General features: G+C 60.2%; 1 protein-coding gene across 1 annotated transcript in view; it reads right to left on the minus strand.

Annotated features, from left to right (window-relative positions):
- Window positions 1–14,250, minus strand: part of LOC104148851 (IgGFc-binding protein) — an 87,437-nt gene that overhangs the window by 34,198 nt on the left and 38,989 nt on the right. Inside the window, exons 53-78 of the mRNA XM_068954737.1 lie at window positions 13,594–13,731; window positions 12,701–12,957; window positions 12,514–12,598; window positions 12,246–12,366; window positions 11,053–11,142; window positions 10,645–10,734; window positions 10,238–10,327; window positions 9,830–9,919; window positions 9,423–9,512; window positions 9,014–9,103; window positions 8,606–8,695; window positions 8,198–8,287; window positions 7,789–7,878; window positions 7,343–7,470; window positions 6,972–7,061; window positions 6,155–6,244; window positions 5,860–5,943; window positions 5,503–5,744; window positions 5,120–5,403; window positions 4,736–5,013; window positions 3,823–4,421; window positions 2,871–3,435; window positions 2,510–2,709; window positions 2,028–2,408; window positions 1,336–1,622; window positions 370–641 (exon numbers count right to left, since the gene is read on the minus strand). Of these exons, the coding sequence (XP_068810838.1) occupies window positions 370–641; window positions 1,336–1,622; window positions 2,028–2,408; window positions 2,510–2,709; window positions 2,871–3,435; window positions 3,823–4,421; window positions 4,736–5,013; window positions 5,120–5,403; window positions 5,503–5,744; window positions 5,860–5,943; window positions 6,155–6,244; window positions 6,972–7,061; window positions 7,343–7,470; window positions 7,789–7,878; window positions 8,198–8,287; window positions 8,606–8,695; window positions 9,014–9,103; window positions 9,423–9,512; window positions 9,830–9,919; window positions 10,238–10,327; window positions 10,645–10,734; window positions 11,053–11,142; window positions 12,246–12,366; window positions 12,514–12,598; window positions 12,701–12,957; window positions 13,594–13,731 (4,911 nt within the window). The remainder of the gene's footprint in view (window positions 1–369; window positions 642–1,335; window positions 1,623–2,027; window positions 2,409–2,509; window positions 2,710–2,870; window positions 3,436–3,822; window positions 4,422–4,735; window positions 5,014–5,119; window positions 5,404–5,502; window positions 5,745–5,859; window positions 5,944–6,154; window positions 6,245–6,971; window positions 7,062–7,342; window positions 7,471–7,788; window positions 7,879–8,197; window positions 8,288–8,605; window positions 8,696–9,013; window positions 9,104–9,422; window positions 9,513–9,829; window positions 9,920–10,237; window positions 10,328–10,644; window positions 10,735–11,052; window positions 11,143–12,245; window positions 12,367–12,513; window positions 12,599–12,700; window positions 12,958–13,593; window positions 13,732–14,250) is intronic.

Consider the following 14,250-nt stretch of genomic DNA (forward strand, 5'->3'; position numbering starts at 1 on the left):
GCCTTCCCAGGGCCTAAGAAGCTGCTGACAACACACCCCAGAGAGGCCACTCCAGAGCCAAAGACAGGCAGCGCTGGGCAGAACGCTTTGGGCAGGACACGTAGGGGAGCAGAGGTAAGGCCTTTGTGGACTGCCAGGCTGGAAAGGGTTGTGCCCAACCCCTCAGAGCTGCTGTGACATGGCGGGGCTCCTGGATCTTAACCCTTAGGCTGTCAGCCCTAGAGCCAAGGCATGCAACAGAGGGGAAAAAGAATGCTCACGATCTGCTCACCAGAAGGGACAACTACTACTCACATCCACAGAGTATGTGGAGGGAGAGGGAGACTCTTACCGCTCACTCTTGAACACAAACACAAACGAGACATTTACCACAGACAGTGCCAGCGCTCCAGTCTCCCAGAGTGACTCCTGCCTGGGTGCAGGCGGCAGCGTAGGCCTCCAGGTCATTGCACAGCTGCTCTGTGCTGCCCCCGGTGGCACACTGGTCATAGACACAGCTCTCAAAGTAGGATTTGGGTGGCAGAACCGCATGGCATGGCTGGAACGGGCCGCCAAGTTGCGTGAGGACTGCACACTGCTTGTTAGCTGCCTCCTCCTGGGAGGGGGAGCAGGACGCAGGCGGGAAGATGGTTGGGTCACACCTACAAAGCAGATGGATACCCCTGAGGTCACAGCAGCCTGTGCACCCCAGCCACACCATTTCCTGACTTCTTCCCCATGCAAAGCCTCAGCCTGTGGAGTCCAGACCCCTTGCCAAGGAAACACACACCCCAGATTTCATTTGCAAGGGTTAGGAACACGGCCCATAGTCACCACTCTCCTCTGTGGCATCAGGCAGGCAAAAACAAACGGCTGAAACAGTTGGCGCCACAACAGCTCGGGAGGAGCACCGTGCCCACCAACCCTCCCACCCCCTCCATCCCCCCCGAGCACTCTCTTCGGGGTCAGGAACAGTGAGTGTGCAGAGTGGGATGCAGGGCCCTGCACAGAGGTCACCAAGGACCCCAGAGCATGGCACCTACAGGGAGAAAGCACCGTGAACCCCACCGGAGAACCGCACAGCGGGGACCTGACACCAACCCTAGTGAGCTAGCCCTCAGGGGAAAGGGGAAAGGGGAGCAGCCGCATGCCTGGAATCTATCTGCAGGCACGACATCCCAGACACGAATGAAGCAGAGCAGGGCGGACTCAAGGGCCACAGGTCTGCTGCTCCGGAGACCTTCCCGCAACCACCTCCTCTCTGCCATTCCCGACCCTCCCTCCTTGTTCCACCCACAACCGCTGTCTCCCAGGCTCCCCTTCATCTGTTATCCACGCTGCAGGACAAGGACTCACGGCCAGTCATTGTCCGGCACCATCCAGCTGGCTCCAAAGTCATTGAAATCAGGCACTATCACCCCGTCGGGTCTCATGAAGTCGTCCTGCTGGCTCCCGGTGTACGTCCCACACAACCCACACAGCTTGCCCTTGTGCTTCTCAGACACCCTCACTAGGAGCTCATGGTCCCCGTTGAACTGCAGCTGCAGGCCCAGCCTCGTAGAAACTTGCACGTAGGAGCCACTCAGGGAAACGGTCACGCTGGGGATAGGAGAAGCAGGCAGGGAGGCCGGAACACCATTGATCTGAATACGGGAGAGAGAGGGAGAGAGAAACATAAAGACGTGCCCTCCACTGAAAAGTCAGTGTTCTTCCCTGCCGTGGTGCCAGGGCCCAGGGAGTCAGAAGCGCGGAAGGCACGGGAAACCCTGCCCAGACGTACAGGGACAGCAGCTACTCTACACACGGCGCACACAAGGCTCAGGCAAGCAAGCAGAACATCGGTCGCTGTGCTTGCAGTCATCTCCTCCCCACTCAGAGACCCACCACGCTCTTCCATGAGCGTGCCAGCACGCTCAGGGAATGTTGAGCGCTTCTTGGAGGCTCAAGTATTCAAGCTGATTTCCTGAAAGGAAACCGGGTGGGGAAGGCAACCAAGAAATGGTACTTTGGAAGACGGTAGTTCCCAGGTCTAAAAATGAGGGGCTTACGTAGACTGCCTTGTTCTTCTGCAGTGCGATGTGGAGGCCTTCCACAGACAGCGCCACAGAGTTAAGGGCTGTCCAGCTCTGGCTGCCCCGATGCTCGTTGCGGGTGGTGACAGTGAACCCAACGGAGGAGTTGCCGCAGCCCGTCACCACTGTGTAGTTGCAAGAGCCCTGGAAGTGGTGAAGCTTCCCATCGAAGGTGCTGTAATGCGGGTCCCCGTAGATGTGGCAGAGAGCACTGCTGGCTGGGTAACAGCCCCTGTGGCCATTCTGGATCTTGCAGACCTCATCCTCACCACAGGACAGCGCAGAGCAAACCATCTGGCCTTTGGCTTCACACCGGCACTGGCGAGTGCAGTTCTCGCTCACAAAGCGCTCGCCTTCCTGCAGGCAGAGAAACACGGAGCACCAGCGCATCAGGCAGGGAAACAGAGGAAAACAGGTGCCCTGGGAGGGGAGCAAGCTGGGGCAGGGCTTTCACTCACGCTGAAGTAGATGCCCTCAAAGAGGCAGCCACAGTGAGCCTCGGGCACACAGGCGTCTCCGCTGAGCAAAAAGCCAGAGGTGCATGCACAGCCCTCCACGCAGGGCTTGGAACAGTTCTGTGGGGCTTGTCGGTCGAGGCAGGTGGCAGGACAGCCGGTCATGCAAGGGTCATAGTAGGTGTTGGCAGGGCACAGCAGGGCTGCAAGGGGATGAGGACAATTAGGACCAGAAAAGCCCTCAAGAAATGGCTACTTTCTGGGAAAGGGAAGGCTAAAGATTTGGCAAGAAATGCTGTGGCCACAGGTTTGGCACACAGGAGGCGGCAAGTTTTCCGCTGGGAAATCCAAGGTAGGTACTCACGGCAGAAGGTGGCATTCCTCCAGGGAAGAAGAGTCACGCCCGCCACCTGGCACGCATCAGCGTAGGCCTCCAGAGCACCACACAGGACCTCCCGGCCACCGTTCAGGGCACAAAGGTCGTAGAAGCAGGACTCAAAGTAGTTCTGGGGGTTGATCACAGAGTGGCAGTTCTCAAAAGAGCCAGGCCTGGCGGTCAGCATGCCACAGAACCCGTCTGACTGGTAGAGCTTCTCCTCTTCTGCACTGCAGGGTGCAGGGGGGTCGGGGACACCGCAAGAGGGGTCGTCGCCTGGGACCTTCCAGCTCTCTCCCAGCGTGGTGGAGTCTGCGGCTTGCTGCCCGTTGGGCATCATGTAGTCGTCCTGACCCCGGCCGTTGAAGTTCCCGCACATGCCACAGGTCAGGTTGAAGTAGGTCGTGGGCACCTTCACCTCCACCGAGTGGTCGGCGTCGTAAGACACTCTCAGGCTGAAGCCTGTCTCCAGGCTGATGTAGCGGCCGCTCCTGCTCACTGTGACGGCACCTCCCGCTGCGCTCACCGGCAGGGTCTGGCGCACCCCGTTGACCTAGGGCAGACACACCCCAGTGAGCCCTGGGCTTGCACGCAGCCTCCCTGAGGCCTCCCTCACAGGGAAAACAGGCCCCAGAACCCAGCACAGCACACCAGCGCCCACGCTCCCCTCACGCATGGGCGCCCCGAGGCTTGGCCAGCCCTGCCTCTTCTCTGCACTGCGCGGGGGCCTGTGTTCAACACTGGCCACATTCTTCCCTCCTTCCCTCTTCCTCCTCCAGCCCTTCCCACAATGGAAGCACCGTGGAGAGAGCGCCCCCGGGGTTTATGGGGAGCCCACCCAGGGCCTGGGACAAAAGGGTCTGGTTCAGGCAAGACCCTGCCAAGAAAAGCCACCGCCGTCTTCCAGCCGCTCCGCCCTCATGCCAGCCCAGCTCCCTACCAGCACTTGGCTCCGCTCGTTCTTGACAATTGCAATGCGTTCTCCGTACACCTCCACCAGGACTTCACGCACGTAGGACACCCTGGGGTTCCCACGATGCTCGTTCTTGGCCTCAATATTGAAGTAGGGCAGGGAGGTGGCATTGGAGCACACTTTGGCCAGGGTGTAGGTGCAGTTCCCCATGAAGTTGTGCATCACCTTGTCAAAGGTGTTGTAGTGCGGGTCACCGTGAACATGGCAGGTGCCGTAAGAGTACGGGAAGCAGCCGGGTTTCCCGTCCTGCACCCCGCAGTACTGGCCTGCAGGGCAGGAGGCACTGGAGCACTGGACTTTGCTCCCCCGCCCTGGACACGTGCACTTTGAGGAGCAGGTGTTGTCCGTCCAGAACACCGAGCCCACGGGGTAGTGCTGCCCGTTGTGCCAACACCCGCACTGCTGGCTGGGCACGCATCGGCCATTGTAGAGCAGGTACCCGCTGTCGCACACGCATCCCTCCACGCATGGCAGGCCGCAGGTATAGGGTGCTGTTGGGTCAACACAGGTAGCAGGGCAGGCTGCAGCGCACGGCTCGTAGTGGCTGTTGGCAGGGCACGTGATGGCTGCCAAGAGAAATGGAATACCAGGGATATCGTCAGGATTCCTCCACAAGGAGTCCTCTTATGGTCACTAAACAGCAACTGCCTATTTAGGAAACTAAATCCCACCAGCTGGCCCCTTACAATGCCTCCTGCATGGAAAGGACCTGCATGTGAACTCCGCTGACAAACGGTCCTCCCACAGTCATCAGCCAGCACAGGGAAATGGCATTTTTCCCCCTTCCAAACCCACTTTCCGAGGAAAAATGGAGACCTTGAACCAACGAGACTGTGGCCCAACAGGGTCAGCAGAGCAATACGTCTCGGTGCTGACTTACGGCAGAACGTTGCGTTCCTCCACGCGGGAATCTTCACACCGAGCGACTGGCAGACGTCCGCATAGGACTGCAAACTGTTGCACAGGGCCTCGCGATCCAGCCCCAGCTCACACAGGTCGTAAAGGCAGGTGTTGAAGTAACCACTGGGGCTCAGGACAGCATGGCACAACTCAAACGGGCCACTGGTGTCAGTGAGGAGTCCGCAGAAGCGGCTGCTGGCAATGACTTGCTTGTCCGTCTCGTTGCAGACCGGGCTGGGGATTGGTCCGGGTGAGCAGCTGTGGAAAGGCAGGGGGAAGGGCCCCTGGGTTATCTGTGGGCGTCTCCTGGTATCTCACCCTCCCCACGCCTGACACATTCCCAGGCCTGCCAGGGGCCACGCACCTGCTGTCGTTGGACACCTGCCAGCTGTTGCCCAGGCTGGTGGAGTCTGGCTCCGGCACCCCCTCCGGGTTCAGGAAGTCGTCCGCTGCCATCCCGTTGTAGTTCCCACACATGCCACAGACCCTCTGCCCAAAGGTGCTCGGAAGCGTCACCTCCACCCGATGGTTCCCGTCAAACTTCACTCTCAAGCCAAAGTCTGTTGAGACCACGGTGTAGAACCCACTGGACGAGACCTGCACGCCTGCTGATGGGGTGCAGGGCAGGACCTCTTCCACTCCATTGACCTGGAAGGACAGCAGGCGAGGCACGGTTGCTGCAACCCATTCGGCACGGCTCTCTCCTCTTGCAGCCACAGCCCCGCCGTCGCTCCCCCTTGGGCTTACCGTCACCACTCCGCCCTTCCCCAGCCTTATCCGCTGGCCAGACACATCGACGTCCACGTATCGGACGTAGGACACGCGAGTGTTGCCTCCCCTGTGCTCGTTGGCCGCTTCCACGTTGAAGTAGGGCAGGGAGCTGTTGCTCTCGCACAGCTTGGAGAGGGTGTAGGTGCAGGTGCCCATGAAGTGGTGAATTTGCTTGTCGAACGTGTGGTAGTGAGGGTCTCCTTCCACCACACAGGTCCCTGACAGAGGGAAGGCCACAGGAAGCGTTCCATTAAACAGCTCCTGACGCCTCTTCTCCCCTGCCCACCCTGCACAAAGCACTACAGCCCCCCATGACTGCTCTACTCTGTTCACCTGAGCCTGGCGGCGGTGTTGGTGTCGGATTCTCTGTCGAAGATGGGGCGGTGCTGGGGCTCGGTGACGGTGTAGTCACATCGGCTATGGGAGAGACAATGCACATGCAAACTCACTCCTCCCTGACAAGCTCCTTCTCAGGGCAGAAACTGCACAGACTGCCTCAACGAGCAATAATGGCCCTGGAGCCGCCCCTCCACTACAGCCGCTCCGTGCCACAGCTCTGCGCCACGAAGAACACAAACCAAGCAGCTTACCACCAACAGCAAAAGCTGCGGATGGGAAACCACAGTACCTGAACTCGGCGTGCCTGTTGGTGGCGCTGTAGGTGGAGGCTTTGTTGTGGTGTTTGGCAAGGCGGTCGGGGGTTTGGGTGTGGATGGACCTACAGCAAGACAGAGGGGGAGGAGATCTGCGTCAACATGCGAGTTTTCTTCCAGGCCCCCGGTCCACCCTTCCCAAGCACCCCAGCGCCACCGCAACAGGACCCCAGGGCAGGGATCCCGCAGGGATCCCACGGGGAGGGGGGGGAAAACAAAACAAACAGCAGCCCAACTGTGCCCCCCCAGGGCGCTTGGGAGACACAAGGAGAAGCTCCGCCCCTCCACTACAGCCACTCCGTGCCACAGCTCTGCGCCACGAAGAACACAAACCAAGCAGCTTACCACCAACAGCAAAAGCTGCGGATGGGAAACCACAGTACCTGAGCTTGGCGTGCCTGTTGGTGGCGCTGTAGGTGGAGGCTGTGTTGTGGTGTTTGGCAAGGCGGTCGGGGGTTTGGGTGTGGATGGACCTACAGCAAGACAGAGGGGGAGGAGATCTGCGTCAGCATGCGAGTTTTCTTCCAGGCCCCTGGTCCACCCTTCCCAAGCACCCCAGCACCACCGCAACAGGACCCCAGGGCAGGGATCCCGCAGGGATCCCACGGGGAGGTGGGGGGAAAACAAAACAAACAGCAGCCCAACTGTGCCCCCCCAGGGCGCTTGGGAGACACAAGGAGAAGCTCCGCCCCTCCACTACAGCCACTCCGTGCCTCAGCTCTGCGCCACGAAGAACACAAACCAAGCAGCTTACCACCAACAGCAAAAGCTGCGGATGGGAAACCACAGTACCTGAGCTCGGCGTGCCTGTTGGCGGCGCTGTAGGTGGAGGCTGTGTTGTGGTGTTTGGCAAGGCGGTCGGGGGTTTGGGTGTGGATGGACCTACAGCAAGACAGAGGGGGAGGAGATCTGCGTCAGCATGCGAGTTTTCTTCCAGGCCCCTGGTCCACCCTTCCCAAGCACCCCAGCGCCACCGCAACAGGACCCCAGGGCAGGGATCCCGCAGGGATCCCACGGGGAGGGGGGGGGAAAACAAAACAAACAGCAGCCCAACTGTGCCCCCCCAGGGCGCTTGGGAGACACAAGGAGAAGCTCCGCCCCTCCACTACAGCCACTCCGTGCCTCAGCTCTGCGCCACGAAGAACACAAACCAAGCAGCTTACCACCAACAGCAAAAGCTGCGGATGGGAAACCACAGTACCTGAGCTCGGCGTGCCTGTTGGTGGCGCTGTAGGTGGAGGCTGTGTTGTGGTGTTTGGCAAGGCGGTCGGGGGTTTGGGTGTGGATGGACCTACAGCAAGACAGAGGGGGAGGAGATCTGCGTCAGCATGCGAGTTTTCTTCCAGGCCCCTGGTCCACCCTTCCCAAGCACCCCAGCGCCACCGCAACAGGACCCCAGGGCAGGGATCCCGCAGGGACCCCACGGGGAGGGGGGGGAAAACAAAACAAACAGCAGCCCAACTGTGCCCCCCCAGGGCGCTTGGGAGACACAAGGAGAAGCTCCGCCCCTCCACTACAGCCACTCCGTGCCACAGCTCTGCGCCACGAAGAACACAAACCAAGCAGCTTACCACCAACAGCAAAAGCTGCGGATGGGAAACCACAGTACCTGAGCTTGGCGTGCCTGTTGGTGGCGCTGTAGGTGGAGGCTGTGTTGTGGTGTTTGGCAAGGCGGTCGGGGGTTTGGGTGTGGATGGACCTACAGCAAGACAGAGGGGGAGGAGATCTGCGTCAGCATGCGAGTTTTCTTCCAGGCCCCTGGTCCACCCTTCCCAAGCACCCCAGCGCCACCGCAACAGGACCCCAGGGCAGGGATCCCGCAGGGATCCCACGGGGAGGTGGGGGGAAAACAAAACAAACAGCAGCCCAACTGTGCCCCCCCAGGGCGCTTGGGAGACACAAGGAGAAGCTCCGCCCCTCCACTACAGCCACTCCGTGCCACAGCTCTGCGCCACGAAGAACACAAACCAAGCAGCTTACCACCAACAGCAAAAGCTGCGGATGGGAAACCACAGTACCTGAGCTCGGCGTGCCTGTTGGCGGCGCTGTAGGTGGAGGCTTTGTTGTGGTGTTTGGCAAGGTGGTCGGGGGTTTGGGTGTGGATGGACCTACAGCAAGACAGAGGGGGAGGAGATCTGCGTCAGCATGCGAGTTTTCTTCCAGGCCCCCGGTCCACCCTTCCCAAGCACCCCAGCGCCACCGCAACAGGACCCCAGGGCAGGGATCCCGCAGGGATCCCACGGGGAGGGGGGGGAAAACAAAACAAACAGCAGCCCAACTGTGCCCCCCCAGGGCGCTTGGGAGACACAAGGAGAAGCTCCGCCCCTCCACTACAGCCACTCCGTGCCACAGCTCTGCGCCACGAAGAACACAAACCAAGCAGCTTACCACCAACAGCAAAAGCTGCGGATGGGAAACCACAGTACCTGAGCTCGGCGTGCCTGTTGGTGGCGCTGTAGGTGGAGGCTTTGTTGTGGTGTTTGGCAAGGCGGTCGGGGGTTTGGGTGTGGATGGACCTACAGCAAGACAGAGGGGGAGGAGATCTGCGTCAGCATGCGAGTTTTCTTCCAGGCCCCTGGTCCACCCTTCCCAAGCACCCCAGCGCCACCGCAACAGGACCCCAGGGCAGGGATCCCGCAGGGACCCCACGGGGAGGGGGGGGAAAACAAAACAAACAGCAGCCCAACTGTGCCCCCCCAGGGCGCTTGGGAGACACAAGGAGAAGCTCCGCCCCTCCACTACAGCCGCTCCGTGCCTCAGCTCTGCGCCACGAAGAACACAAACCAAGCAGCTTACCACCAACAGCAAAAGCTGCGGATGGGAAACCACAGTACCTGAGCTCGGCGTGCCTGTTGGCGGCGCTGTAGGTGGAGGCTGTGTTGTGGTGTTTGGCAAGGCGGTCGGGGGTTTGGGTGTGGATGGACCTACAGCAAGACAGAGGGGGAGGAGATCTGCGTCAGCATGCGAGTTTTCTTCCAGGCCCCTGGTCCACCCTTCCCAAGCACCCCAGCACCACCGCAACAGGACCCCAGGGCAGGGATCCCGCAGGGATCCCACGGGGAGGTGGGGGGAAAACAAAACAAACAGCAGCCCAACTATGCCCCCCCAGGGCGCTTGGGAGACACAAGGAGAAGCTCCGCCCCTCCACTACAGCCACTCCGTGCCTCAGCTCTGCGCCACGAAGAACACAAACCAAGCAGCTTACCACCAACAGCAAAAGCTGCGGATGGGAAACCACAGTACCTGAGCTTGGCGTGCCTGTTGGTGGCGCTGTAGGTGGAGGCTGTGTTGTGGTGTTTGGCAAGGCGGTCGGGGGTTTGGGTGTGGATGGACCTACAGCAAGACAGAGGGGGAGGAGATCTGCGTCAGCATGCGAGTTTTCTTCCAGGCCCCTGGTCCACCCTTCCCAAGCACCCCAGCGCCACCGCAACAGGACCCCAGGGCAGGGATCCCGCAGGGACCCCACGGGGAGGGGGGGGAAAACAAAACAAACAGCAGCCCAACTGTGCCCCCCCAGGGCGCTTGGGAGACACAAGGAGAAGCTCCGCCCTCCACTACAGCCGCTCCGTGCCTCAGCTCTGCGCCACGAAGAACACAAACCAAGCAGCTTACCACCAACAGCAAAAGCTGCGGATGGGAAACCACAGTACCTGAGCTCGGCGTGCCTGTTGGTGGCGCTGTAGGTGGAGGCTTTGTTGTGGTGTTTGGCAAGGCGGTCGGGGGTTTGGGTGTGGATGGACCTACAGCAAGACAGAGGGGGAGGAGATCTGCGTCAGCATGCGAGTTTTCTTCCAGGCCCCTGGTCCACCCTTCCCAAGCACCCCAGCGCCACCGCAACAGGACCCCAGGGCAGGGATCCCGCAGGGATCCCACGGGGAGGGGGGGGAAAACAAAACAAACAGCAGCCCAACTGTGCCCCCCCAGGGCGCTTGGGAGACACAAGGAGAAGCTCCGCCCCTCCACTACAGCCACTCCGTGCCACAGCTCTGCGCCACGAAGAACACAAACCAAGCAGCTTACCACCAACAGCAAAAGCTGCGGATGGGAAACCACAGTACCTGAGCTCGGCGTGCCTGTTGGCGGCGCTGTAGGTGGAGGCTGTGTTGTGGTGTTTGGCAAGGCGGTCGGGGGTTTGGGTGTGGATGGACCTACAGCAAGACAGAGGGGGAGGAGATCTGCGTCAGCATGCGAGTTTTCTTCCAGGCCCCTGGTCCACCCTTCCCAAGCACCCCAGCACCACCGCAACAGGACCCCAGGGCAGGGATCCCGCAGGGACCCCACGGGGAGGGGGGGGAAAACAAAACAAACAGCAGCCCAACTGTGCCCCCCCAGGGCGCTTGGGAGACACAAGGAGAAGCTCCGCCCTCCACTACAGCCGCTCCGTGCCTCAGCTCTGCGCCACGAAGAACACAAACCAAGCAGCTTACCACCAACAGCAAAAGCTGCGGATGGGAAACCACAGTACCTGAGCTTGGCGTGCCTGTTGGCGGCGCTGTAGGTGGAGGCTGTGTTGTGGTGTTTGGCAAGGCGGTCGGGGGTTTGGGTGTGGATGGACCTACAGCAAGACAGAGGGGGAGGAGATCTGCGTCAGCATGCGAGTTTTCTTCCAGGCCCCTGGTCCACCCTTCCCAAGCACCCCAGCACCACCGCAACAGGACCCCAGGGCAGGGATCCCGCAGGGATCCCACGGGGAGGGGGGGGAAAACAAAACAAACAGCAGCCCAACTGTGCCCCCCCAGGGCGCTTGGGAGACACAAGGAGAAGCTCCGCCCCTCCACTACAGCCACTCCGTGCCACAGCTCTGCGCCACGAAGAACACAAACCAAGCAGCTTACCACCAACAGCAAAAGCTGCGGATGGGAAACCACAGTACCTGAGCTCGGCGTGCCTGTTGGTGGCGCTGTAGGTGGAGGCTTTGTTGTGGTGTTTGGCAAGGCGGTCGGGGGTTTGGGTGTGGATGGACCTACAGCAAGACAGAGGGGGAGGAGATCTGCGTCAGCATGCGAGTTTTCTTCCAGGCCCCTGGTCCACCCTTCCCAAGCACCCCAGCGCCACCGCAACAGGACCCCAGGGCAGGGATCCCGCAGGGACCCCACGGGGAGGGGGGGGAAAACAAAACAAACAGCAGCCCAACTGTGCCCCCCCAGGGCGCTTGGGAGACACAAGGAGAAGCTCCGCCCCTCCACTACAGCCGCTCCGTGCCTCAGCTCTGCGCCACGAAGAACACAAACCAAGCAGCTTACCACCAACAGCAAAAGCTGCGGATGGGAAACCACAGTACCTGAGCTTGGCGTGCCTGTTGGCGGCGCTGTAGGTGGAGGCTGTGTTGTGGTGTTTGGCAAGGCGGTCGGGGGTTTGGGTGTGGATGGACCTACAGCAAGACAGAGGGGGAGGAGATCTGCGTCAGCATGCGAGTTTTCTTCCAGGCCCCTGGTCCACCCTTCCCAAGCACCCCAGCGCCACCGCAACAGGACCCCAGGGCAGGGATCCCGCAGGGATCCCACGGGGAGGGGGGGGGAAAACAAAACAAACAGCAGCCCAACTGTGCCCCCCCAGGGCGCTTGGGAGACACAAGGAGAAGCTCCGCCCCTCCACTACAGCCACTCCGTGCCTCAGCTCTGCGCCACGAAGAACACAAACCAAGCAGCTTACCACCAACAGCAAAAGCTGCGGATGGGAAACCACAGTACCTGAGCTTGGCGTGCCTGTTGGTGGCGCTGTAGGTGGAGGCTGTGTTGTGGTGTTTGGCAAGGCGGTCGGGGGTTTGGGTGTGGATGGACCTACAGCAAGACAGAGGGGGAGGAGATCTGCGTCAGCATGCGAGTTTTCTTCCAGGCCCCTGGTCCACCCTTCCCAAGCACCCCAGCGCCACCGCAACAGGACCCCAGGGCAGGGATCCCGCAGGGATCCCACGGGGAGGGGGAGGAAAACAAAACAAACAGCAGCCCAACTGTGCCCCCCCAGGGCGCTTGGGAGACACAAGGAGAAGCTCCGCCCTCCACTACAGCCGCTCCGTGCCTCAGCTCTGCGCCACGAAGAACACAAACCAAGCAGCTTACCACCAACAGCAAAAGCTGCGGATGGGAAACCACAGTACCTGAGCTTGGCGTGCCTGTTGGTGGCGCTGTAGGTGGAGGCTGTGTTGTGGTGTTTGGCAAGGCGGTCGGGGGTTTGGGTGTGGATGGACCTACAGCAAGACAGAGGGGGAGGAGATCTGCGTCAGCATGCGAGTTTTCTTCCAGGCCCCTGGTCCACCCTTCCCAAGCACCCCAGCGCCACCGCAACAGGACCCCAGGGGAAAACAGGACCCCAGGACCCCAAGTGGGAAACAAACCTGGGCAGTATCCCTTCCTGATGGACAGATCATCCAATGCTACATCGCTCCGGAAATCTTCACCCCATTCTCCCTCAAGGACAATCTAGGGAAAGGGTTGGTTTCCAGCATTAGCTCCAGTCGCACACAGGAAGCGCCGTTTCAAAGCACGGTCTGCCTCAAAGGGCAGTCAGATCCTCTGCCCTACCTGCATGTTTCCTGTGCTGTGCACCGTGACCTCTCCCATGTTCCATCTGTCCCCCTGGTTCCCAACACTGCTCCAGATCATCACCAACTCTTCGTTCTTAGCCACGTACACCCGCAGGGCCATTGTTTCAGCCACTCCGTACATGTGATACCAGAAGCGGAAGCAGTGCGGTCCTTCTGAACTGCACACCGGACTGACCAGCTGAGCCACAAAACCGTTGAGGGCATTGCTGCCTTGCAGGTAGATGTAGTAGCCGTCTGAAACAAAGCACAAGCCACGCTGACATACTGACAGGCACCATCAAACCTGGACAAAGCACTCTGGAACAACCCAGACACCGGCTTGGCAGCACCCCCTGCAGCAGCTCAAGGCAGGCAAGGGTGGGGAGAGCAAACAGATCCTCTTGCACATCCTTCTCTAGCCACAAACACGCAGCCTTGAGTCTACCTGTGAACCATGCTCGCCGTGGACGATGCCAGATGGACGGTTTCAGCTGAGAAACAGCATCACTTCCGTCTCTACAAAGCATCGCCATAATCCTAGCATGACTCGGCAGCTTTCGGACCCATTCATCATCGGTTTCTAGAGGAGCCAGCGTCTGCTAACAGACACCCGTTTGCCGTCCCCTGAGAGAGCCTGGCCACTGGGCTCCGCATTGCTTTCCCCCTCGCACAGTAGATCCTTGCCTGCCCTGGCGGTATCACAGACTGATTCCTAGGGCTGCAAGGCTTCCTAAAGCAAGGGCCTGGCCCTGGGGAAGACTGCCACAAGCAGCTCTGGAACAAGCCCAAGAAGCATGTGGCCTGTATTTCCTGCCAGAAGAGGCTCCTCGTCCCCTCCCCAGGGATACCCCTCTGCCTGAAGGACCACCATGTACCAGCTGCTCTTCCTACCTCCTGTTGTGTGGTCATAGGAAGGGCCGGTATCTGGCGAGGGTGTTGGCCCCTTGTGCCTTATCCAGTCGATGCTGCTGTAGTCCGCCTGTACCCACTCACAGAAGTCAACGTCGAATGTGCAGGAGAAATTGCAGGCTGCAGGGGAAGATGAATATGGTGCAGAAAGAAAAGCAGAATTTCTACAGTGAGGGCAGGGACACCTTCTCCTTGTGTCCTGGCAGGGACACCTACATTCCCGGCGTGCTCATGGCCAGGTGAGGATGGCCAACTAAGTGGAAGCACGTGGTGTGCCAGCGTAGCAGAGGAAAAACTGCGGACAGATAGGCCAGGGAGCAAGGTTGTTCCCAGATTATCGGCTTCATCTTGGGTATTCCAAGGTGTTCACTAATCAAGGCTGCCTCCCTCTTCCCCCTCCCTCGTCCGGTTGTCCCTCCCTCTCTTCACCTCGCTGGTCCTGGGTGGTACCTCGCTAAGCCTCCTTACAGCCTCCATCCAGCCATGGGCAGGATGTTACCAGTGACTCACTACAACTCTAGGTCTTTTCTGACAGCCCCTTGTCAGCAGCACTTCATGTACAGAAGAGGGACAGCAGGCACCACAGCCTTGACCACTCTTGCCTGGCACTGCATTTCCATCCCACTAGCAGCACTCAGG

This window comes from Struthio camelus, chromosome 9, assembly GCF_040807025.1.
Source record: "Struthio camelus isolate bStrCam1 chromosome 9, bStrCam1.hap1, whole genome shotgun sequence".
In the NCBI taxonomy this organism is placed as follows: Eukaryota; Metazoa; Chordata; class Aves; order Struthioniformes; family Struthionidae; genus Struthio; species Struthio camelus.